This window comes from Suncus etruscus, chromosome 18 (genome assembly GCF_024139225.1).
Source record: "Suncus etruscus isolate mSunEtr1 chromosome 18, mSunEtr1.pri.cur, whole genome shotgun sequence".
Taxonomy (NCBI): domain Eukaryota; kingdom Metazoa; phylum Chordata; class Mammalia; order Eulipotyphla; family Soricidae; genus Suncus; species Suncus etruscus.
The window spans coordinates 4,563,471-4,590,401 of NC_064865.1; the positions used below are offsets into that span (position 1 = coordinate 4,563,471).

The 26,931-nt window shown below is 34.6% G+C and overlaps 1 protein-coding gene across 1 annotated transcript in view; it reads right to left on the minus strand.

The window, feature by feature from the left end:
* Window positions 1-26,931, minus strand: part of SUPT3H (SPT3 homolog, SAGA and STAGA complex component) — a 507,641-nt gene that overhangs the window by 242,553 nt on the left and 238,157 nt on the right. The window contains exon 6 of the mRNA XM_049765516.1: window positions 18,652-18,791. Within this exon, the coding sequence (XP_049621473.1) occupies window positions 18,652-18,791 (140 nt within the window). The remainder of the gene's footprint in view (window positions 1-18,651; window positions 18,792-26,931) is intronic.

A 26,931-nucleotide genomic window follows, 5' to 3' on the forward strand; every position in this document is an offset into this window, starting at 1 on the left:
ATAATGGATAAAAACATTAATATGTAGTGCCTGCCTGAAAACATGTGAATGTGCAAGTGTTGCCATTTTCAATTTGGATCATGCTGTCATGGTAGCAATAAGGTCTCCCCTGTCTGAGCTGGTCATCCCCTTCCAAACAGTTAGTAGAAGCAAATTATACATTGGGCTGAATAGGATAAGGGTGAAATTAGGGAGAGCAGGTTTTAATTAGTCAAAGCTGTCTAATAATCATAGTATTTAATCAGATTACACAAGCTTTTGCATGGGAATCAGAAAAAGAATGATAATAAAAATAATATAAATATATAAATAAATATAAATAATAAAAATGAATAAAATAAAAATAATCCATGGGAAATACTGTGGAATAAATAGTAAAAAGCATATAATAAAAATAGGATGTTGTCATAATAAATTAAGATTCCTCAATGCACAAGAGCAATAATCCTAGATATCTTTTTCACTTTTTCTTTCCTGACACATTTATAATAAATGGAATCTGGAGGAGTAATCTACAATTTGATCTATACTCAATTTTTAATATTCCTCCTATGCTACATCAAGGAACCCTTATGCACAGATAAACAAAACATACTGCTTGTTTGCATAACCTCGTTTGAATGCAATTCTTCAGAAGAGGTAAACACACACACACACACACACAAACACACACACAGCCCAAATAATAATAATACAGCACAGTATCTTAATTTCTTAAGATGCAGAAAATATATTTTGATCAACATTAAAATTTTCTAAATTAAAATCTCTATTTTGCTCAAGAAATGTAAAAGACAAGTCACACTAAAAATCTGAGTAGTCACCTAAACATTTGATGTTGATGGGTTGATAAATAAGTCTTCAATGAGATTTAAACTCTAATACATTCAATATTATGATCTTGAGAATCTGAGTTTTTAAAAAATCAGTCACACAACAAAACCTTATTTATAAAAACTTATTTTAATATAAAAATAGTTAATCTGTCAACTATCTGGGAAAAAGTAAGATGAATAATCAACATCCTTTGTAAAAGACCAAATGAAGCTTTGGAATGGACAATAAAGGAGCTTTTAATAGAAAGAATAGATGAGCCATTTCTACAACTTTCTTCATGTATTAGCAGTGACAAATTACATGAAAGCTAAGAATGATCTGTCATGCTGTGGCACAAAGAAAGTTTATTTCACAATGTATGAGTTCATTTCACTGATACAAACTTAGAATAGAGAAGAGTTAAGTTCTCTTGGAAGAGAATCTGGATTTCTATCAGCATTAGACATATTAGAGTTCAGTTACTACCAAACAGATTGAACTACCAAATGCTTTCCATTTATGACCGTTTATTTTCTTTATTTTAGGTAGGAGGAAGACTTGTTGATTCCCAATGTTGATTAGGGGCTTTCTCCTGGTTCTGTGCTCAATGATCATTCTTGGTAGAATGTCGGTTGGGTGAGGGAAGGGTGATCATGGTGATCCATAATGATCAAACCTGGAAATATCAAACCAAAAAGAAAGAAAGAAGGAAGAGAGGAAGGAAGAGAGGAAGGATGGAAGGAAGGAAGGAAGCAAGGAAGAACGGAAAGAGAAGGAAGGAAGGAAGAAAGGAAGGAAGGAAGAAAGGTAGGAAAGAAGGAAGGAAGGAAAGAAAAAAGAAAGAAAGAAGAAAGCAAAAGAAAGAAAATACTACCATGTTCTATTACAAAAAAAATCAGATTTGGCATGCTTGTTACACTTTAAAGAAAACATCATGTTAGAGAACAAAATAAACGTTTAACCTGGCAAATAAAAATGGATTTGGAGTTTCAACATAATTGGCAGATAGGTAGAATTTATTTCAATTCAAGTATGCAGAGAAACTAATATAGTATTCAAATATTTGCTTAAGTAATACAGTATTTAAAATAACAGTTGAAGAAATGTTTTTATTGAGATGTATAACAGTACTAGTCAAGATATTTTAACACAGTAAAATCTTGACTGAAACATATTTTACTTTCATTGTCACTATAGACATTGGTGGGGTTTATATTTTTTCTTTCATTTTCCAATTTCCTCTAAATGCATTTAAGGGAAGATTAGATTATAAAAATGACTTAAAGTAATATTTGATAGACAAGATCAATTTTAGTATGGGTGCTGGCATGGAAAAATGATGACTGGATGAATAAGTATCAAGACAACTAAGGCACTGTCTGCTTATCTTCATTGTCTTGATCATTGTAGGTCACCCAAAAGCATCCACTTACATCAAAATGGTACAGGATGATTGTGCCTTCTAGTCCCAGTGCCAGTAGGCCTCATCATCCAACATCACAAACTCAGTCACAGATCATTTCCTACAATTATATTGCTATTCTAGAAAACTGATTCAGCCTCTTCCTAGATGATAAAGTCAAGCAGAAATGAGTACTGATATATATATAATATATCATAAGAATATGTTGTTAATGGGAACCAAGTATTAAAGGGAGAGAGAGACAGAGACATCAGAAACAATGAACAAAGATGGATTTCATTGGTGTATTACTTGTAGTTACTGAGGCTCAGGTGGTATATTTTTATTTTTTTGGTTTTTGGGTCACACCTGGCAGCGCTTTGGGGTTACTCCTGGCTCTATGCTGAGAAATTGCTCCTGGCAGGCTCGGGGGTCTATATGAAATGTTGGAATTCTAACCAATGTCCTTCTGCATGCAAGGCAAACACACTACCTCCATGCTATCTCTCTGGCCCCTCAGGTGGTATTTCTAACCTTGTGTTTCCCAGTATATATATCACCTTTTTCGTACCATTAAGACACACTCCCCCCAAGCCCCCACAATATGGTAAAATGTCTGTGCATCTTATGGAGTGAATGCTGCCTGGAGCTGAAGCCTGAGTGCAGGGGACTTTGATTTTTCTTTTATATTAATGGAAAAGTATTTAAAATTGTTTACTTTTATTCTCTGATTAAAAAAAAGTTAGGTAAATGTGTTTAACCATCTGTGAACCAGTGTATTGTAAATAGACTTGGACCTTGAAGGCTGGTTATTCCCAGCTGCCGTCTTCTGACGTCTCTTGTTTTCCTCATCTAAAACCTATGCATGTCTTATGGTCAGTGCATCTTATAAGAGCGCAAAATATGGTAAATATCCTTACAATAAGAGAAATTTGTTTATATGCAGAGTTCACTCTTTTTCTGAACATTAACAGTGTTAATTTACTTATACGTAAATATAAGTTAAGTACTTGTCATTTCTAGTCTCTATATGAATCTATAATGTCCATATTTTCTACACACATCACAGAAAAAATGTATTTCCAGTATAATCAACATCCATTGATAGTTTTTATCATCATCCTAAGAAAATTAAACTCTTTTCTACATGCAATCAATAATTGTTTTTCTAATAGTACACCGAATTAATATATAATATAGATTATTTCATTTGCTATCAGGATATTGCTTGTTGCTTGGACATAAATTACATAAAGGTGTAAGCTAGTTCAGCCTCTTGGAGCAGGAAGAATCTCAAGAAACTAAAAACAAATTTACCATACAACCCAGTAATTCTGCTCTGACATAACCAAAAAATATAAAAATACTGACTCAATAGGTATCTTCACTTCTGGCCTGCAGATAGTATATGTGATTAACTCTGGCTGAATTACCTGTAAGGTAAGGCTGGAACCTGTCCCCACTCCCCCAAAACATTTATAAAATGTTTCTTCTCCTATGATTAACGCAAATGATGAAAACAACCGAAAAACCCAATTACAATAGAATGGAAGATGTAGTATTATAAACATAATAAAATACTACTCAGTTATAAGAACAGAAAAAATATTGCTTTTTGTAACAACATGGATAGAGTTGGAGGGTTTTAAGTTAAGCGAAGTGAATCAGAAAGAAAGCTTTAACTTTAGATGAGGTATTTTGTGTGAGAGGTTTAAGATACTTATATATGGGAGATTAAAAAGAAAAGCAAAGGACCAGATAGAATCCAGCCAAAGCTAACCTTTTGTCTGCAGAACTGAATGTACCAGGGGAGGAAGTCAGATGGTGCAAATAAGTAAGATGATAATGGAGAAATATTCAGACTATAGTTATCAATTGATTTGGCAATTTATACTTGAAGACAATGTGAGAAGTAATCCTGAAATGCCTGAAATGTATGCAATGATGTAGACAAATGTTACATCAATAATACATATAAAAGAAATTTCTATAGGCTAGAGAGATAGTTCAGGGGTTAAAATATTTAGGGCAACCTTGATCCCAGTTCAGTTTTCCTATACCGCATGGTCCCAAGTTTCCTGAGAATTACCCTTGAGTACTTCCTGTATGAACCCCCCACCCCCCAAAAAAGGAAAAACAGCTGTTCATCTGTTATGATATATGAAGAAAGAAAAACAGAGTAATCAAACCAGTTAAAGGAAATGAAAAGAAAATATTTGGGAGATAACACATAAAAACTCACTAAATATGTTGTTAATAGTTACAAATCAATACAAAAATTGTTATATTAAAATCAATTCAGGAAATAGTTCAGGAAAATTAAAAGGTTAAACTATAAGAAATCTATTAACTGGAAAAAGAGTGGGTTTTAGGTTCATCTATAGAGAGAAAAACTCAAACTTTTCTTAATTTGGTAACTGGATTAAACTGCATCAAAAAAACGGATGGGCCCCAAAAATAATACAGCAGGTAAGGCACTTCTCTTGCTTGTAGGTGACTGAAAATCAGTCCAGGGCACATGTGTGATTTCCCAGCATTAGAAGAAATAATCCCTGAGCATGGAGCTAGGAGAAAGCACTGAAAACTGGTGTCCTCCCTAAAATTAAATAAAAAAGCATGAATTTAAAACACACCAGGATATTGAGACCAAAGGCATCTTCAAGGCGTAAATAGTACTGTCTAAACAAGTGGAAGTGAAGATAAACAGATGAAACTATATTAAGCTAAGAAGCTTCTGCACCTCAAAGCAAACAGTGACTAGAATACAAAGCCACCCACAGAATAGGAGAAACTATTTGCCCAATACCCATCAGATAAGGGGCTAATATCTAAGATATACAAGGTACTGACAGAAATTAAAAAGAAAAAATCATCAAACCCCAACTAAAAATGGCAAGAACTGAACAGACACTTCCTCAAAGAAGAACTTCAAATGGCCAAAAGACACATAAAAAATGTTCCACATCACTAATCCTAAGGGAGATGCAAATCAAAACAACAATGTGGTACCATCTCATGCCTGAGAAACTGGCACACATCACAAAGAATAAGAATAATCAGTGCTGATGGAACTGCTGTCTCGTCCAGCCTTTATAGAAAACAATATGGAGAGTCCTTAAAAAAACTGGAAATTGAGCTCCCATATGATCCAACTATGCCACTCATAGGGATATACCCTGGGAACACAAAATCCCAATACAAAAAGGCCTACTGAACACATATATTCACTGCAGTGCTATTTACAATAGCCAGAATCTGGAAACAACCTACATGACCGACATTAGATGAATAGCTAAAGAGACTTGGTACATATACACAATGGAATATCATGCACCCATCAGGAGAGATGAAGTCGTGAAATTTTCTTATACATGGATGGACATGGAAGTATTATACTGAGTAAAATATGTCAGAGGGAGAGAAACAGACAAGAATAGTCTCACTCATCTATGGGATTTAAGAAAAATAAAAGACATTATTGTAATAATACCAAGAGACAATAGTGATGCAGGTTGGAAGCACTGGCCTATGGTATGAAGCTTATCACAAAGAGTGGCGAGTACAGTTAGAGAAATAACTACACTGACAACTCTCAGGACAATGGTAGTGAATGAGAGAAATAGAATGCCTGTCTCAAATACAGGTGGGAGTGGGGAAGTAGGGAAACAAGCAGCATTGGTGGTGGGAATGTTGCACTGGTGAATGGGGTGTTCTTTTTTATAACCAAAACCCAACTATCGACATGTTTATAATTAAATAATTATATTTAATTCATTTAGATAATAATTTAGAAAAAACATGAATGAACATTAAAGGAGACATTTCTTTACAGGAAAATAATATAGAAGTGAAAACCAATTTCCCCACCTCTTACCAGTGCTCAGGATTTCAACCCAAAGCCTCACACATGTAATGCAAATACTTTACTACTGAGCTATAAATATCAAAAGATCAGAGGTTAGGGCTTCAAGATAATTTTATTTTTTGGGGTTTTTGGGTCCACCTGGCAGCACTCATGGGTTACTCCTGGCTCTATACTCAGAAATCACACCTGGCAGGCAGGCTCCGGGGACCATATGGGATGCCAGGATTCGAACCACTGTTCTTCTGTCTGCAAGGCAAACGCCTTACTTCCATGCTATCTCTCCAGCCCCCAAGATAAATATTTCTGAATGAACATAACTCAGTTATAAAGAGCAGTGTCACTTTCAATGGGGAAGTGAAAGTGACAACAAGTTTGTTCACAGTGAGAAAGAAGTGGAACCTGTAGAAAATTAGAGAAATTTTTAATATAGTTAGTAATTATATATATATATATATATATAGTTAGTAATAATGTGCCTGGCAGGCACAAGGGACCACCTAGAATGCCAGGGTTGAATCCGGGTTGGCTGCATGCAAGGCAAACACCCTACCCACTATGCTGTTGCTCTAGCCTCAGTTCATAAAATTTCAAGTAAGGAAAATAGTGGTATTTTTTGGTGTGAAGAGAAATTAACATACAAATGGAATAAACTGTAATTATTCTAAATTTTTGTTTATAGATGAATCCAGCACTATTTCTATATGTTCTTATTTAGAAATTCTATATCCAAGAAAGATGGATCTTATGATTTAACATGAATGATATAAACTGTAAGAACATTACTAAAGGCAGAATCTCAGAACAGATGCAAACAAAGGAATAGTGGGAAACTGTCTACAGCAATTAAGTGATGATCTATTAATTAATTTCACTAAATAAATTAGCACATAGAGATAAAAAATCCTGCCACAGAATACAACTGATTTCATATACAGAGTCAGTAACTTTTGAAATTAAACAAGTAAAGATAAATAAAAGTCAGACTATGCAACAAGGGTCTGTACACCTACTGTGGAGAATGTGGGTAAAGGAGAAAGAATAGGGAAACATAATCCGTGAACTATTCAGGGTAAAAATAGTTTGGTTACTACAACAACCACAATTTAAGAACTATAAACATTAAATGTAAATTAGTGGTAAACCCTTTGGCATTCTGAAATTCGATGATATTTTAAAATTCTTCTCTGCCAAGGTGTTTTATAAACAAGTTAGTGGCCCTCGCTTTAAAAAATCTTTTGAAATGTATATTTTAAAGGATTTTATTTTTGTGATTAAAATTATTTAAGAAAGAACATATTGATGGATTCTCTAAAAACCTAATTGAAGAGTGTAATTAGAACCATTAGTTAAATATATATTTATACAAGACGAAACTTAGCAGCCTAGTAAGGCCCATACACATGGGTCACAACTGATAGACGTGTTTGCTTTGCAGTGCTAATGTATATCATTACCCCAAGATATGAGTATTTTTTATTAAAGTTGCAATTCCTGGTACAGCAAAGGTACAAGTGAGTGGCAAAAATAAAGTTTCTATATTTACAAAGCACATATCTTAACCTCTGTACTATCTCTGCAGTTCATGTTTCTATATTTTATGTTCAGTCCTCATTTAAAATATTCAGTCCACATAACAAAAGATAATAAAAATAAAATAATAAATTCTAATTTACACTAGAGAAAATATGATTATTGAATCATTTCAAATTATACCTTCTATTCTGTCTGTACTTTAGAAGAGTAGGGCAGGGAGGAGATATCTTTTAAATCTTACTGAGAGACAATCATAATTCCAAGTAGCTATAAAGATGGAAGACAAATGGAAATGACACTAAATTTTAATCACAAATGTGAAGTCATCTAATTAATCTTGCCTTAGAACATTTCTATAGCAAAGGAATAAATGGAGTTTAAACATTCTGTAATGTCAGAAAATGATTGAATCAACAAGAAACTCCAACTACAGGTTTCTCACCTGATATGCAAGATCCTCCATGCAAAGTGAAATCTGATTCTACTTCAGTTAAAGTTCATTTGGTACAAAAAGAGTCAAAATAGCCTTTTAGCACCATCTGTCAAATCTTATGTTAAAATCAGAGAATAATGACATGAATAAAAGTTTCTAAAATCTGTCTAGTTCAGACTTTATAGAAACAAATATGCAGAAAGTCACCATTATATAAACAGAAGACCATTATGGAGGTGGATTAAAACTAATTTTATAGGAACCAAGAAATAACTCAGTAGAAGAATTTACAAATATGAGGTTCTGGGTTAGATCTGTAGCACATAACCCAGTAGAGTTTACATGAAGTCATATGAAAATCAGTCAGATTCAAAACAATACATTTTATCTGTCTCTGGATTCTCCTAAAGTCAGAAAAACAGACTAGATCAACTTATTTTTCTCATTATAAGTACACTTACCAAAACCTTCACAGTGTTTTCTATTAATATTCACTAAATAATGCTTTCACATTGTTTAATAGTGATTGGTTGAAACTACAATTGTGGGACTCACTTATCGGATGTGAAAGAGCAAACAATAATATATTTTATTAATAAATACCTTTCAGAAACCAGTGTAAAGTATTATATTGGTTCATTGTTTAAATGTACCCTAATTTTATTTTATTTTTACTCCCTCAGCTAACTATGGTTCTCTCTGAAGTGCTTTACCACAGAATCAACTAAACTTCAAATAAAGGAGCAAATAAAATAGAAAATATATAATCCATCACAAAAACAATAATCTATTATGACAGTTCAAAATTCAAGATGAAATACAGTACTATAAAAAACCAGCCATTTACTAAACCCTTTATCAGAGTACTTATATTTTGACTAGTGAGTTATTACAAATAGGACTATGAAGACAAAACCTATTTTGTCTTTTTATCACCATAATCCTAGGACCTACTCTTAGAAACCGATTAACAAAGAAGCTCAACAAATAAATTAAAGAATAAAAAACAGAATGACAATTTGCTGGAACCCAAAGAAAATGGAATATATTCACTAAATCTTGCTGTCTCTTAGGAAGACCTGCACGATATCTGAGTAATGATAGAAATCTGTAAAACACCATTCTAGTAATTTTTGCTACGTAACAGAGTGGGCCTTTACATGTAATGACTTTTGTGGCTGCATTTTCAGAATCTATTCCACTTCCTACAGATCCAGGGATAATGCTTCTGTGAGAGTGTAACTATTAACTAGCTTTAAGGATAAAATACATGACTTTAGTTAAGCCAATCAAAACATGTCATCCACAAGACTGGAGGTTTCCTGAATGCTTGTTAAGCAAGCATTTTCAGAGCAAATATTGGGACAACGACCCTGTTAGGGCCTGGAACTCCTGTAGCCTTAACACTCCTATGAGGTTAGTCCTCTAAAGATGAGGCCAACAAAAACAGAAGGAAGGAAAAATAGAAAATAAGGAAATGGAGCCACGCATTCAATGACACATTGTGAATCTTAATATCAAATCTTGAAGTTAAAAATACCTCTCATCTGATTTACCTGATCTGTATAGTGTAGTGATTTAATTCAATTTGTAATGGGCCTTTTGTTCTCTGCAATCAAAAGCAACAGCAAAATGAGCATTTAAATGCTTCACATTATTACAATTCTCCATGGTCTATATAGCACTGTGGTGGGTTACATCCTTCTAGACTTCAATTTCATAGTGGGAGCCTTGTTAATTTGCCTTATAAAAGCATCTTTTGGCATTATATAAAAAAATGCCATTTTTTTTGAGCGTTATTGGGATTAAACTCAGGGCCTCACACCTGCAAGGCAAGTGGTCACCATGAATTGGATCTCAGCTAAATGAGCTTAATAGAAGCAAAGATATAAAATAAAAGATAATGGAAAATAAATTAAAATAGAAAGAAATCAAATGAGCATTACGAGAAATACAAATAATGTGTAAAATAGAAAGAACATATATGCACTATTCATTTGACATATGATAATTTGAGAACAGTCATTATTAACATTTTTGTATGTTAGACACTTCTAGTCAAGTTTTATGTATGTGAGACATTGTCTTCTCAATGAATTTAGGATTCTTTATTCCAATATCTATCTACACTTCATCTTAGCTAAAAGGCCAAGAGGAGATTTTAATTCCATTTTGTTTGTTTGTTTGTTTTTTGTTTCTTTTGGTCACAGCCAGCGGCACTCAGAAGTTACCTCTGGTTCTATGCTCAGAAATCGCTCCTGGCAGGCACTGAGGACCATATGAGATGCCGGAATTCAATCCACTGTCTGTCCAGGATTGGCTGCGTGCAAGGCAAATGCTCTACCACTGGGCTATCTCTCCAGCCCCTTAATTCCATTTCCATTACTATAAATAACATTGTGATAAATATCCTTGCCTTAAAAATATAAATGTGGGGCCGGAGAGATAGTATGGGGATAGAGTGTTTGTCTTGCATGCAGAAGGACGGTGGTTCGAATCCCCGCATCCCATATGGTCCCCTGAGCCTGCCAGGAGCGATTTCTGAGTGTAGAGCCAAGAGGAACCCCTGAGTGCTGCTGGGTATGACCCCAAAACAAAATAAAAAACAAAAACCCCCAAAATAATAATATAAATGTACATATGATCAGAATTTTTGATCATATCTTTTTTGGGGCCTACACTTAGCAGTGCTCAGGGCTTATTCCTGGATCTGTGCTCAGGGATCACTCCTAACAATGCTCAGGAACCAAATTGGGGGGGGGGGGGGATTCAATATATAACTTAAGTTGGTTGAATACAAAGCATATGGCTTCCTAATGGAATATTGCTTCAACCCCATATTTCTGATTATATCTTTTTTTTTTCAAAATCGTATTGATTTTTTTCCATTTTTATTTATTTTTTAAATTGTTTATTGTGAACAAAGTAAATTACAAGTCTTTCACAGTGATATTTAAGGTACATAGTGACAATGAATCCGAGGAATTCTCTGATTATATCTTAAAAAAGAGTGATCATGGGCTGGAGCAATAGGCAGGGTGCATGTAGCTGACCTAGCTTTGATACCTCACATCCCAGAGCTCTACTGGGAGTGTTTGCTGAACACAGAGTCAGGTGTAAGACCTGAACACCACTATGACACAAAAATAATAAACCACCCCCTTTCAAGAAACAAAGAAAAAAAAAAGATCAAATGGGTAAAAATTAGATATTCTTAGGCAGAATTAATATTTTAATAGCTTCTTTTTTTTGGGGGGGGTCACATCTGGCAGTGCTCAGGGGTCAATCCTGGCTCTACGCTCAGAAATTGCTCCTGACAAGCTCAGGGGATCATATGGGATGCCGGGATTCGAACCACCATCCTTCTATATGCAAGGCAAATGCCCTACCTCCGTGCTATCTCTCCGTCCCCAATAGTGTGTATTTTTAATCAATCTAAAATTCTACCAAAAATTAATGTGTACCTAATCTCACTTTACCTTTCACCATTTCTGCAAATCAGACTGTCAATCATACAAAATAAAAAGGGTGTGTATGTAGGGGGAAACCCTTCCATTTCCTAAATTGATGAATTATCTATGATTATTTTGTGGGAGAAGTGGGAGGAGTTAAACTGCCCGAAGCAGTTCTCAGGGACTATATCTGCTTTTGTGCTCTGGGATCACCACTGAAAGTGCTTGAGGGACCAAATGTCATGCTGGGAATCAACCTGGAGGTAGACCAGGATACTTGTATTATCTTTTCAGCCTATATAATTCAACTATTTACTGGTTTTATTTTTATAACTCACTTGTTGCATTAAATAAATAACGATGGGGCTGGATGGCGGTGGATGGAGGCCTTTGTGCTTAGGCCCCAGCCACGTGGCTTCATCCCCCATCCAGCTGGCAAGTTCCAGGCCCAGGTAGTCGGCGTAATCAAGACTCACTCACACGCAGGCTTCAGGAAGAATCATCTTTATTTATGCCCTAGCCACCACAGGTGTGTGGCCTATGTCAACCTTTTAAGCATTCAGCTATATTTTGCTAGCCCTGCATCTTATCTCCTGTTAGCCATCTTCCCTTTGGGCTCCATGCGGCCCAAAGATCCAAAAGCCAGGAAGCCAAGCCGGGCCAAGAGAGGCCCGAATCCCCTGGCTCAGAGGTTTATCTATCCTTTTCCAGACCCCTCCCAGAAATGGGAGGTCTTGCAGGTAGTTACACCTATTATCCGGTTCCCAAGACCCCTCCCAGATATGGGTGGGTCTTAGGGTACACCACACTCACTCATTAATTTACTTGAAATTTACTTCAATCAAGTACAAGGCTAAGAATCAGTTTCAGATAATTCAACAGAGAGATACAAAGTAAAATGACTAGTGTGTCTGCCTTGCATGCAGATGACCCCAGTTTGATCCCCTCATCCATGTATCCCCTTGATACCCACTAAGAATCATTTCTGAACACAGTGCCAGGAGAACTCTCTGAGCATTGTCAAGTTTGGCCTAAAACCTCCAAAATATATTTTTCTTTCTAAATAGTTATTCGACAGGTATCATTTGTCTCTTTCTGGTTCCCAATGTTACTGTGACTAAATTCTCTACTTTTAAGTGTGTCATTTATACTCTTTATTGAAGAACTTCTGGGTCACTAGACTACTTTGTTGAGTAATATTAGTGACTATATTAGTTACTATATGTTAGAATAACTACTTTGTTCTTGTAATATCAGATTTCATAGCATAAAATATTTGATGATTATACTTATCTTTTCATAGGTTCAGATAAATATCATCCTATTTTTTAAAATCCTGCTGAAATTATTTTTGAAATTTTATTAAACCGATAAATAAATTTATAATTTAGGAACTGATAAATTTATTTTTGCCTTGTCACCAGAAAGTTTTTCATTTACAAGCTCCTCATATGTCAATAAATAGTTAAGATGTTTACATATTCTTTATTTTTTAGATTTTTAAAAATTACATTCTTTAAACACTGCTTCAAAAAGTTGTTCATAATACAGCTGGTTTATTATTTTTCAGTTATAAACTTGTTCATGATTGAATTTCACTCATACATTGTACAACACCTTTCACCAGTATACATTTTTGCCACCGATGTCCCAGTTTTCCTCCAGTACTCCCTATTGTCCTCTCCCCTGGTTACCTCTGTGGGTATACTATGGAATACTACATGTTTCTTATTAATGTGTTTAGCTCCAAAAACATTTCTTATTAGTATTACCTATTTAATTATTATTGTCTTCATAACTATGCTACTTACCACTTGACAACTGCTATGTCCTTTTGGGGGTTGGGGCACACCAGGTGATGCTCAGGGGTTACTCCTGGCTATGTGCTCAGAAATTGCTCCTGTCTTGGGGGACCATATGGGACACTGGGGAACTAAACCCAGGTCCATCCTGGGACAGCTGCATGCAAGGCAAAGGCCCTACTTCTGCATTATTGCTCAGGCCCCAACTGCTATGCCTTTTATTATACTGGATAACATTCTAGAATTTACTGGAACTCTTGATATTTTAAAACTGCATTCTTGAAACATGAAGAAGAGCACTGGTTTTACACACCAGTCCATGGACTAACTACCACTAGCAAGTGGTAGACCATGGGTTTCAACCTTCGTACAACTGCAAAATAGCACTAGTCTGCAACTTCAGTGGTTGAAGAATACTGCTTTGTAAATGATAGTGATGTCTGTTAATCGGAGTGAGATATTATTTATCATCACATGAAGGTACGTTAGCATACTTTTAATTGAGTGAGAATTTCTAGAAAGTATAAACTATATATTTTTGGGGGATGGGCCATACCTGGTGACGCTCAGGGGTTACTCCTGGCCATGCACTCAGAAATTGCTCCTGGCTTGGGGAACCATATGGGATGCCAGGGGATCAAACTGTGGTCTGTCCTAGGCTAGTGCTGGCAAGGCCGATGCCTTACCACTCTGCTCCACTGCTCTGGCCCCTAAACTATATATTTTTAAATATATGAAACACTGACTACTAAAATATTCAAATATATAATAATATGCTTTGACTATGAAATTCTAATAATACATTTTCAAATACTGAGGAATACTTAGGTTGGGGGGATTCTTCTAGTTTGTGACAAAGCCCTCATTACTTATGCTAAACTGAGCATTGACTATTTCAGATGCCTGCATTCATATTCAAGATTATGGTATAATACTTTATAAAATGGGACAAAATCTTCTGTCTTTGCTTTCAGATGATAATAAGTTGGTAAAGCATGACAATCAACTGCTTCAAGAATACTTAATAAGAGGTCTTCCACAGTTGGATTCAGGAACTTTTGAGAAGTAAATTCTTTATAGGTGATACTTCTTCAGAAGTGAATATCGTTTAGGCTTTCTATTTCCTACTGAGTAAACCTAATTATTTATGTTCTCTTAGAAAAACACCTAAGATTTACAGACAACTGTTAACTTTACCTGAAAACTAATGCTATATAAACTCATTAAATTCTAGTTTTTAGCAGGTCTCTTTCCATTTTGATTTTCTTTAGACTTGTCAGCTCATTTTAATTTGGCAAACATCTACCTAAATTGATAAATTCATGGTTTTTTTTTTTTTTGCCTTTACCTTCTATTTTCACTTTTGTAATTTTGTATCTATTGATACCAAGTTTCTAAGTTTAGTTCTTTTTGCTTTGTTCTTATTTAATGTAATATTGAAATGTCTTTGCTCAGGACTTACTCCTGGCTGTGCACTAAGGGGTCACTTCATGGATCACTCAAGAAACCATAGAGATTGAACCTGGGTAGGCATAGTGCAAGGCAATCACCTCATCCACACTATTCTTTATCTCTGGCCTCTCTATATAGAATATTTTTACTGCTGTTATTATTTAAATATCAGTAACTTTTAATTTATACTTAACTAATCTACTAATTGCTTCTTCTTCCCGCTTTTTTTGTTTCTGTTTTCTTTTGGGAGTGGTTGTTGCGATGGGCATCAAACCCAGAGAGTCAGATATGTCAAATATGGGTTCTAGTACTGTGTGCTCTGTCTCTAGCATACTTTAAAATTTTCATTCAGGGGCTAGAGTGCTAGTCCAGGGGTAGAGCAGTTTCCTTGCAAGAGGCTTACCCAGGACAGACCTGAGTTCGATCCCCAGAATTCCATATGGTCCCCTCAACCCACCAGGAGTTATTCCTGAGCTCAGAGCCAGGAGTAACCCCTGAGCACTGCTGGGAGTGGCCCAAAAACCAAAACCAAAAACCCAAAAACAAATAAAATTTTCATTCAATTAGAGTTATATTTTTTTAACATCCATTATTACATTCAAGAGTTATTTAGATTTTTGGTTTTATTTTATTTTATTTTTTTGCTTTTGCTCTAGTAAAGTTAGCATATATTATGAATTTGTAGAATCTGGTGATCATGTTTGTGAATATGCTAGTTGTGAGAGAAAGACATCTCATGGAAAAAAGGGCATTTTTAATCGCTTTTAACAAAAATTGTGAAATATTTTCTTTTAATATAAAATATATGTCTTTGTTTGTTTATTTGTTAGTTTTTGTTTTGGGGCCATACCTGTCAATGTTCAGGAGTCTCTCTGCACTCAGAATTATTCCAGGGAGGCTCGGGGGTTCATATATAGGTGCATTATGTAACAACAATGTTTTTCTGGTTCAAGATGTACAGGGAGCTTGTCACCAAATAACCCTTCTTTAAACAGAGCACTGGACTCTGAAGCCACATGGAGAATTTTTCAGTGCCTCTCATATACAAATTATGATCAACAAGATAAATCAGTCTTTTAATATTAAAATACTTTATCCTAATCAATACTGAGAAATTTTGAGAAAGGTTTATTCCAGCCTATACAACTAATGCACTTCTTTGGTTCACCAAATATTACTAGAAGCTTTTACTCAATATGTTTCAACACTCTGTAATTAGAGACCAATATTTTTTGTTTATTATATTTATTATAGTAGGTACCTTTAAATAAAATAAGATTGCTGAGCTTTTCCAGTAAAGCTTTTCATCTTGAACTGTATTTTCTCTAAATGTATACTGATCCAACTAGCAACTGTATATTTTCATAAACCAGATTGTTCTTTCTCTTTTATATAAACAAATCTGGTAAGAATACATTTTTATTCTTCTAGATTTTAGGGTGTGGGTAAGTGGGAATGAAGGGTATTTGGAGGAGAGATGTGAGTATTTTTTAATCTATTTTTATGCTTACCAGTTGCCTACTTCTTTTTCCCAATCTTTCAAATACACTAAGACAATTTTGAAATTTAAAGCTTACTTGAACATTTAGAATGATCTTCAGAGATCCTGGACCATAGATTTCTATTAAGCATATACCCAAATGTTAGTAATTTAGTGCTATTACAAAATAGCTACCTAACATGATGATGGATGAGTAAGTAAAAATAAATATAAAAATTCAGATGCATTTTAAATTTCAACTTCTATCAGATTTAATTGTAATATAGTAAAATATGAGTGAAACACAAAGCCAGGCACAAACAGAAATCTGTTGAGAAGAGAAAATAACTCAGGTTTTTGTAAGTTTGCTTTGCAGTTCCTTGTGAATTTTCATGTTTATAAAATTTTTCTCTTCTAAATTACATTTACACCAAAAAATTAAAAAAAATAAAGAAGAAAAACAATAATAAGCTTGTTGGTAGGTCTATACAGTTTTCATACATTTTAGAGGAGAAGGTAGTAAACAAAGTTTTTGCAATAGTAAGTGATGCTTAGAGGAAAATTAAATCACTGAGTGATGCCAGGACTGATTATTCTACTGCACTTTAAAAGCAAGAGATTGCAGTCTGTGAGTCCAAAGTGGTTTCATATGGACTGCAACAGTTGTGGTTTATGCTTGAAACTATAACCTGTCAAATTAGAAGCAGGCAATGCCTATGTTCTTAATGGTTCCACTTTCTACTGTCTATGGTTATGTCTACAAGCTCAAAATATTTTATTTCGTTAAACTGTTATTTGGATAAATTAGAATCTCAAAATTATTCTTTATTAAGGAGATAACATTTTAGAAAAATTTTAGTTATCATAGAAAGCCTAGAGGAACTGCCAACCCAATTTTTATTGTATAGATGGAACTCAGTTTCATTGCAACTATTTTAATAATTATTGATATTTATTATTCTGGCTACTTCTATGTGATGTCCTGGAACAAAGTGATGAGACACATAAACTGCCTAAGTTTTTCTAACATCCATCTCAAGATCTTTTACTGACCTTAACTTCGACCTTACTGGCTCATCATTTTTTCAGTTCTACAGTAGCTTGCTATTACGAGCTCTTGTTGAATATGCTCCATTTCTCCTTTCTCCTTGATTGCGAAATGCCCTTCCGGGCAATGGGCTTAGTTGACAGATTTTTCCATCAAAATTGAAAAGCTACTAGTTCAATTTTACTAATGTTTTCTGTAGAGTCCTTTCTTAATGCCCATTTATAGAAAAATGTTTAAAAAATAAAGCATAAACAATATTTGTTCTCTGTGTAAAGCACTGTAAATGAAACCATGTCACTAAACAATCATATCCTGTTTAGGCCATAATGACATAAGAAATACATGTTTATCATCTGCTTTGGACAACTTAGCATGTTTTTGGCCCAAGGCAAAGTTGAACTAAAACCATTTGCAGTTGCTCAAACCAAGATAACCACACATTTTTAAGGTAATTGATACCTAAGAAGAACATGGCCCTTAGATCACAGTTCATGATCTAAGAATACTAATTCTTTAAAGAAGATTGTTCAAGTTTATAAAGCATGTATGTCTATTGGACTTCCTCCAAGATTTAACATGAAATAATTATATTTTTAGCATGCATAGAGACTCTGATAATGTAGGCACTTAACACAATCTTCTGAAATTGCCTCCTTTACCCAATTTAAAAAGAAAAAATAGAGACATTTTTAAAATGCACAACTTTCAAAATAGTACTAAGAAAGATAACACTAATACCTTATATGTTGGAAGTCTCTCAAATGTAATCAATCATTATTTTTATTTTTCATAAATATTTATGTAAACAATAATTTTGTGTAGAGATAGTGAAGGTAAATATAAGTCATACAATTTTTATAATCATTATTAAAACATACCCAGGGAATCCAAATACATATTACTAGCTCTGTGTTTCAATGATATCAAGCATGTAATTGAGTTGGATACTACCTAGCATACCGAATCTCACTAAGTCTATAACTGTAGCCTAAAGAATTGTCCTTCGTGTTACATGCCAGAAAGAAAGCAGTAAGAATGACCTTCTCACACGAAGAGCTGGATGATTTGCACAAAAAAGGTTTTATTATAAATTACTTTTATAGACTAAAATAGCATTAGTAAGAGTGAGATCCAGATAAAAACTTAAGAAAACCTATTCACACTGAAGGAAAAATCAGAGAAAGAGAAAATTGAAAATCTCTATGCTCAACTCCAAAGACAGTTTGACTAGAAGGCTATTCACTACACAGCTCTGAGAAAAAAACCACTGATAGAGACATTTCAAATAACATTTAAAGAACTAAGAATGAATCAAATATTATAAATACTGCAATGACTATTCTATATAAGCAGAAAAATGTCCTCTACCTCCATTCTTTCCTGTTTAACTTCATCAATTTCATCATCTTCAAACATTGCCAAGAGTTCTCCAGTTTGGTCTATAGAGTTTAGAAATTCTTGAGCGATTTTTTGTCTTTTGTTTGTGGTATTGCTGCCACTTGTTTTGTCTTCAAGATAAAGGAAGGGAAAAAAATTAAAGGCTTATCAAAGCATTAATAATTACATATATTTAACACTATATAAGAAATTCAGAATGCATTTCTCTTAAGATAATTTTTTTAATATTAATAATTTTTATTTTGACCAAAGTGGATTACAAATCATTCACAGTAGTATTCCAGGTACATAGTGACATTGAATCAGGGGCATTCCCACACTAATGTTGTCCTCCCTCCACCCCTTTTCCCATCCTGTATCCCATATCGCCCCTCCTTTGCCTCCTGGGCTGCTAGTACAAGTGGTCCCTTCTGTGTCTACCTTGTTGTAGATTGGGTATTGTTTCAGTTGCAGTTGGCTTTGGATTTGGTGTTCAAGTCTGATCATTTTTTATTTCTACTCAATGTTCATACGACCGTTTGGTCTTGGTGGCCTCCATTACTTCCGCCTCAATTTGAGAGGCAGAACAAGATGGTTCAAGTTATGTATTTCTGTTTGAAGGTAAGAGAAAAAAAAAGAAGAGAAAAGAAAAAAATGGGGGGGCAAAAATTCAAACAAGCAAAAAAAATTAGGGAGCGGTCCTTCTAGAGACTAAATCTCATTTTAAGAAAAAAAAGGGGAAAAGTAATGAAAACATAAAAATAATACAAGAAAAATCAAACCCAAGATAACTTTTTTTTTGGGGGGCCACGCCCGGTGATGTTCAGGGGTTACTCTTGGCTGTCTGCTCAGAAATGGCTCCTGGCAGGCACGGGGGACCATATGGGACACCGGGATTCGAACCAACCACCTTTGGTCCTGGATCGGCTGCTTGCAAGGCAAACGCCGCTGTGCTATCTCTCTGGGCCCCCAAGATAACTTTTAAAGGTAAAACTCATACATCCAGAATAAAAGTACAAACAAGTCTTGCAGAATGCAACTATTTATTGTCACAAATAAGGCTGAAAGAATAACACTAAAGTATCAATTCTCTTTTAAAAGTGTAAATGAACTGAGTAGAATTTTTTGGGGTGGGGAGAATGGTGGGAAGAGACTTAAATTTGGTAAAAGACTCATAATGGCAAACAAAATTAGGAAAATAGGAATAAAAACATTAATAAGTAATAATAAGTATCAATTTCTATTTTAATAATAAGAAATCAATTTACATTTAAAAACTGTAAATGGACGGACTGGAATTCCTTGGGGAAAGAAAAGGAGTGGGAAGAATCTTAAATTTGGGATAAGACTCATAATGGCAAACAAAATAGGATACTAGAAATAAAAATGTTAATAAGTAAGAACAGGACTGATGCATGGAATCATGTGGAGATAATATGTCGCCCATAAAACATCTAAAACCTAAAACATCTAAAACCTAATTAGTTATTTTATTCTATTCAGAGATAAGACTATTCTACCTGTTTAAGAAGAAACTATTTTGTGAGTTATTGTAGAAGGAAAAAGGGAATATAACATTGTGATGGATGACTAGCAGACTAAGGCATAAGTGGTTCAGAGTGAAGTAATGTAAGAAGAAAAACAATTCTTTTAGTTGTATTTATTTCTTTTGTAGTGCTCTGGATTGAACCCAGAGCCTCATCTGTAGTTATAACTAAACTATACTCTTGGCCCTAAATTATTTTAAAATGTGATTAATTAATTACACACTAATACTAAATAAAGAGAACCTGAGTATCTTACTGCGAAAGCCTCCAATTGCTCACATTAAGTCTGAAAGTGGCTTTCAGTTTTTCATAGCTGACTCTTAATTAGTTTGTGCCACTACAAACCACCACAGACTGAATGGCTTAAAAAAGTAATAGTTAAAGTTCCAAGATCAGGTGTTGACAGATCTAGTGCCTGGTGATATGATGCATCACAAAAATTTCTAAGTTTAAACCAATCTTCCATTCCTGTGCTGTTAGTTTTGGTTAGACTGTATAATCCTTTTTAGTTTATTGATATAAAATATCTTTATTTACCGAATCACTGTCAAGTACCAAGTAACAAAGTTATTCCTGACCAAGTGTCAGTAGTACAATGTTAGAGCATCCATCCCTTCACCAGTGTCCACTTCCTTCTGCCAATATACGTAGTTTCCTCGTGTTGCCCAGCTTGCCTCTATGGCAGACACACCCTTTTTCTTTCTTTCCTTTTAGGAACCGTGGATTTCAACATTTAGTGAAAGGGCAGCATCTTCATCACTTTACCTCCTTCAACACCTAGTTCTTGTCCATAGTGATCACTTCCCACTATCAGTGTCCCTTCTCCCTGTGTGGCAAGTTTTCTAATAGTCCTCCTGGCCTTTGTTTCTATTGTCTTTGGGTATTCCTTTCCTACAATGTTTCTTTAAATCCCAGATTGTGATCCTCTTCTGACTTCATTCGCTCAGTCTCATGCCCTCCATATCCATCCATGTTCACTGCAGCATTATTTAAACTAACCAATATCTGGAAATAACCCAAATTCTCAAGAAGAGATGAATGGATAAAGAGGCTATGGTATATCTACACAATGTAGAATTCTTTTTCGATCTTGCCAACAGACACATTATTGATATTTTTTGAGACTATTATTTAAAAATCTTCTAGTACAGTTTTGTTTTCTTGTGATGCTTTTGTCAGAATTACCTAAGAGAGTAATCAGATTACTGATATTGTAAAATAAATTTAGAAAAGATTTGGCTCCCATTCTTACAGAATTGGGTAGAATTTACCAGCAATGCCATTAGGCCTGCATTTTTGTGTATGTGTCTAAGATTCAGTTTAAGCAACTTGTTTTCAAAGATAAACAAATATGTGTCAATAATTTATTATCTCTATTTTTTTTTGGTCACACCCAGCAGTGCTCAGGGGTTACTTCCTGGCTCTTCACTCAGAAATTGCCTCAGGCAGGCTCGGAGGACCATATGGGTTGCAGGAATCGCCCTTCTGCATGCATGGCAAATGCCCTACCTTCGTGCTATCATCCGGCCCCAGAGTTTATTATCTTAAACATCCAATTTATTTATTATCTTAACCATCAATTTACCTTTTCTTTCACAACTTGATCTACAATCTCATGCTACAGCTTAATTAAGTAAGGTTTTGTTATCGCCCACTACAGTTGTTATTAAATATTAGTGATCTGTAAAACATATCACAGGTATGTTTCAATCCCTGGCCCCATTCCTTAAGTGCTAACAGTCAGATGTGACACAAAAAATTAAAAAGAATAAGTAATAGAGTTATAAGACTTGTAATTATGTTTCCTTATAATTATTACATTTCCCTTATGTAATTATTTTTACAGATGAATTGTATAGTTTTTGCTATTTTTTCATAAAATAAGTTAAAATAACTTTCTGAGACAACTTGATTTCAGTGTGAAGAATTCTCTAGATTTTTATATGGGCATACCAGAAAGATTTACCCCAATTTTTTCATTTATCTGTAATATCTTTATTTTATCTTCACCTCTGAAAGATAGTTTTGTTGACTATTTCTTCATCGAGATCTTTCGATATAAATGTTAGTCATCCTACATGTTGCTGATGAGAATTCAGTTGCTAATTCTGTTGGAATACATTTATATGATAAGGTACATTCCTTTTATAACTTCCTTTTGTCTTTCAGTATTCTTACTATAAAGTATGTAAGTATAAATCTCTTAAATATTTACTTTATAGAAAGCTAGGGATTGTTCCTTGATTTTCATACAAATTAGCAAGTTTTAAGAAGCCAGACCTGGCTCTACACAGGGCTCTTACTACTGGACAAGTTTGGGGGACCATTTGAGGTGTTGAGATTCAGGTCAGCCATGCATGCAAGACAAGTGCCTTACTGGTTGTACTATGTCTCCATCCCCCAAAGTACAAAGTTTTTTTTTTTTTTTTTTTTTGGTTTTGGGTCACAACTGGCAGTACGCATGGGTTACTCCTGGCTCTGGACTCAGAAATGGCTCCTGGCAGGCTCGGGGGACCATATGGGATGCTGGGAATCAAACTGGGGTCTGTCCTGTGTTGGCTGCATGCAAGGAAAATGCCCTACCGCTGTGCTATCTCTTTGGGCCCCCAAAGGTACAAAGTTTATTATCACCTCCAGGGCCACACCTGCTCAGAGTGACCCTGAGAGGGGTGGAGCAATAAAATTGGAGTTGTTGGGCTGCAAAACAAGTATCTTAAAGCCTATATTATCTCTCAGAGTCAATATAGTCATTTTAATTAATAATTTTTAATTGCATCACACTATACAGTTGCAAAGCTGTTCATGATTTTCAGTTATACAATATTGCAACACCCATCCTTTCACCAGTGTACATATTCCGACTCCTATGACTCCAGCTTCCCTCCTGCTCCCCACCTCATGTGCCTCTATGTAGACATTTTTTCCTCCCTCCTTCCTTCCCTCCCTATTTCCCTCCCTCCCTCTCTCTCATAGTCACTGTGAAATTACAGTTACTCACGATTCAGTTTCAAGCATACGATATTCCAACACCGATTCCTTCACTAATGCCCACTTCCCTCCACCTATGCCTTCCCACACCCATTTTCCTTCCATCAGTCTGTTTCTAGAAAAGGTGCTTAATATATGTATATATAAATATATTATTATTAGCATTTTGCACTGTGGTTTAAAGTACTGTTGCTGATAGGATTGCACACACAGCACTTATTATTATTTATTTTACACAGCACTTTATCACCTTTCAGAACTACCTCCTTCTCCTTGGTTGAACACTTTACTGAGTACAGTTATTATTAATTTGGCCATATTTCTCTTCCTCTCCCAATTAGTGGCACTCCTATTTCTGCGAAAATGCTAATTTCTTTACACTCTTTTTTCTATTTTTATTTAGATTATATAATCTTTAACAATCTGTCTTTAAGTTCAAATTCTTTTTTTTAATTAATATAAACACCTTGATTACAAATATGATTGGAGTTGGGTTTCAGTCATGTAGAGAACACCCCCCCTTCACCAGTGAAAAATTCCCATCACCAATGTCCCAAATTTCCCCCCTTACCCCCGTACTCAAGACAGGCTTTCTACTTCCCTCATTCATTCACATTGTTATGATAGTTCTCAGTGTAGTTATTTCTCTAACTGCACTCACCACTCTTTATGGTGAGATTCATGTCGTGAGATGGACCTTCCAGCTCTTCTCTCTTTTGTCTCTGAGAATTATTGCAAAAATGTCTTGTATTTTTCTTAAAACCCATAGATGAGGGAGACTATTCTGCGTCTATCTCTGTCCCTCTGACTTATTTCACTCAGCATAATAGATTCCATGTACATCCATGTGTAGGAATATTTCATGACTTCATCTCTCCTGACAGCTGCATAATATTCCATTGTGTATGTACCACAGTTTCTTTCGCCATTCATCTGTTGAAGGGCATCTTGGTTGTTTCCAGAGTCTGGCTATTGTAAATAGCGCTGCAATGGATATTGGTGTGAGAAAGGGATTTTTGTATTGTACTTTTGTGTTCCTAGGGTATATCCCTGGGAGTGGTATAGCTGGATTGTATGGGAGCTCAATTTTCAGTTTTTGGAGGAATCTCCATATCGCTTTCCATAAAGGTTGGACTAGATGGCATTCCCACCAGCAGTTCAAATTCTTACTCTTCTAGTGAAAAACTCAGACCCTCAAATGAATTTCTTAACCAAGACACTGTACTTTACAACTTCAGAATTTTTGTTTGTAATACATTCTTGTTCACTGTTATGTTCTTTATTTTGTAGCACAATAATTCTACAGATTTTTGGTTCTTTTAACATGATTTCCTCAGTCCCCTGAACAATTCAGCTTTGAAATTTGTGCTTTTGTCCAGTATCTGGGCCTCTTAAAGGCAATATATATTTTCAGTTTTCTTGTTCGAAAATTACACTCCTCATTTCTTCGCATGCACAGTGTTTTGCTATTTTGCTGTTGTTGGATTTGAAATATGTTTTATTTGCTTTGATTTGGTATTTTGCTACTGTTGGACTTAAAAATGTATTTTAAATACATTTTATAACAATTCTAGATTTTCAGTTCCTTCCTGGTAGGAATTGTTACATTTTCTTTTTATGGCTTATTTTGATGTTGAATGATTGGGCTTGCCCAATTCAATGAAGCAGATCTGGATGTTGTTTCTCATAAGACACAACCATGTCTATGCAAACAATTTCCTTAGTCATCAGAGATGACTATGATTTTAGTTTGGTCTCCATTGTCTAGAATATTCCTTGCTTTCTCTGTAGAGTTTCAGAATGGTCTGACTCAGTATCATACTAGCGTAAGCTTTCATTAATTTATAACTGATTTAAGTAGTGACTTTTACAATACTACTGGGAAAATTTGTTCTACATTTTGGTCTAAATTCATGTTGAGTACATTTGCCGAGTTAAAGTGATATCAGCTTTTATGCTTTTCTATGATCACACATGGATTCTTCACTGTCTCTTTGAGTTGATCCACTTGCTATTTATTACTAGTACCACTGAGCTCTTAGTGTCCTCTCATCTGCTCACTACCAAGATGTTGGTCGTGTGTAAATGAGGCTATTGTTTTCCCCTAATGCCCTTTTCAGTAGTAACTTTCAGAAGTAAGAAAAGCTAAGAACATTCTGTTCTTAAGGTATGACTCTCTCTCTCTGGGCTGAATCCTTATTATCAGTGCAATCAAGTGTGATCGAGAACAATATGCTCCTAGAAAACTTTTTCTGGTATGTCATGGATGCTCACCCCTTGTTTTCTAGAGAATTCCTTTTCGTGAATAGCAAAGCTACTAGTAGCAAACTATGTGACAATCAGGACCCAGTATTCTCAGTCCACTACTTTTAGGATAGTGATTGAATGTGATTGAAGGGGGAGTTCCAGCCTCCTCAGCTATCTATGGAATCAGAGGACATAAGAGAAGTCAATGTCTTGTTCCACCTGAGATTAAACTGTTGCCCCAGACTGGGAGTTGGTTTAGTGGATGAGCACTTTGGCCATATAAAACAAGAGTACACTTTCTAGATTACAATAAAAGTTTTGTTTCTCTCATAGAGTTGGGATAGTAGTGAAGAATGGGAAGAGAGAAGTGATAGGAGAAGCGAAAAACTCAAATGCAATAGATTTTTCCATCAATAGGATTTAGTACATTTTTTTCTTTTTGATTACACAACTCTCTTCTTACTGTGTGCCCTTTGACTAGTTTTAGAGACTTGAATTTACTACCAAATTTTATTTCACCAGTTCAGTGTGCTTCCCTGGGTAAGAGTTTATGATACTATCATATGGTCATACAAGAAGTTCCATTTTAGTATGTTATAAAATACGGCACTATTTTATCATTATGTCGAACACTTTAAATTTTATGCAAGCAAAATTAAAAAATTTATAAAGAATAAAACAGAATAAAAGAGATATCTGAAATAAAAAAAAGAAAAAGAATTCAAATAGATATAATAGGGTTAATAAAACTGAACTGAACTTCTCTAGACTTCTTTCTGTTCTAAGCATGGTCTTCCCTACTATAATTAATTCAGTGGCAGGACTAGTACAAGTGCTTTTCATATATTATGCTGACCTCTCATAGGAACTCCTCATGGTAAGCAAAATATTTTACTTTAAATGAAAAAAACTAACTTTTATACTCTTATATAGAAAGCAAGGATTAAATGAAAATCAGATCAATTTTGTTCCAAACCTCTATACTTCATGCTCTCTATAAAAGAAAGCATTTAAATTCGCTTGAAGGACCATTTTCCAGGTATTAAATTCTAAGAGAATTGCAAGAATATTAAATAAGCATCACTGAAAAAATATCTGATCAGAAATATTTTCTTTTTATGGCCATTTCACTTGCTAATTTGTTGAGGATAAATGAAAATAGCTAGCTCTCATTCAAAGTTTGCTAAATCTTTTGGCTTTCGATGGTTTTCTTGAGTGCTTATTGAACCCAGTAACATCAATTTTAGGTATCTTATTTATCAGTGTATCTATTAAGCAAAGCAGTATAAATAGAAAACCTGAGTTATTTCAAAAAATAACATATTAAAAAAACAACATATTTTGATTAAAAATATTTTGTATGTATCTCTAGACTCAGCTTAGCGCTACTTAATTTTGCAATAACAATTTTTTTCTAAATATTTTTAAATGGAAAATTCAGTTGAGTAATCAGGTGAGAAAATTGTTATTAGATTTCAAGCAGCACAAA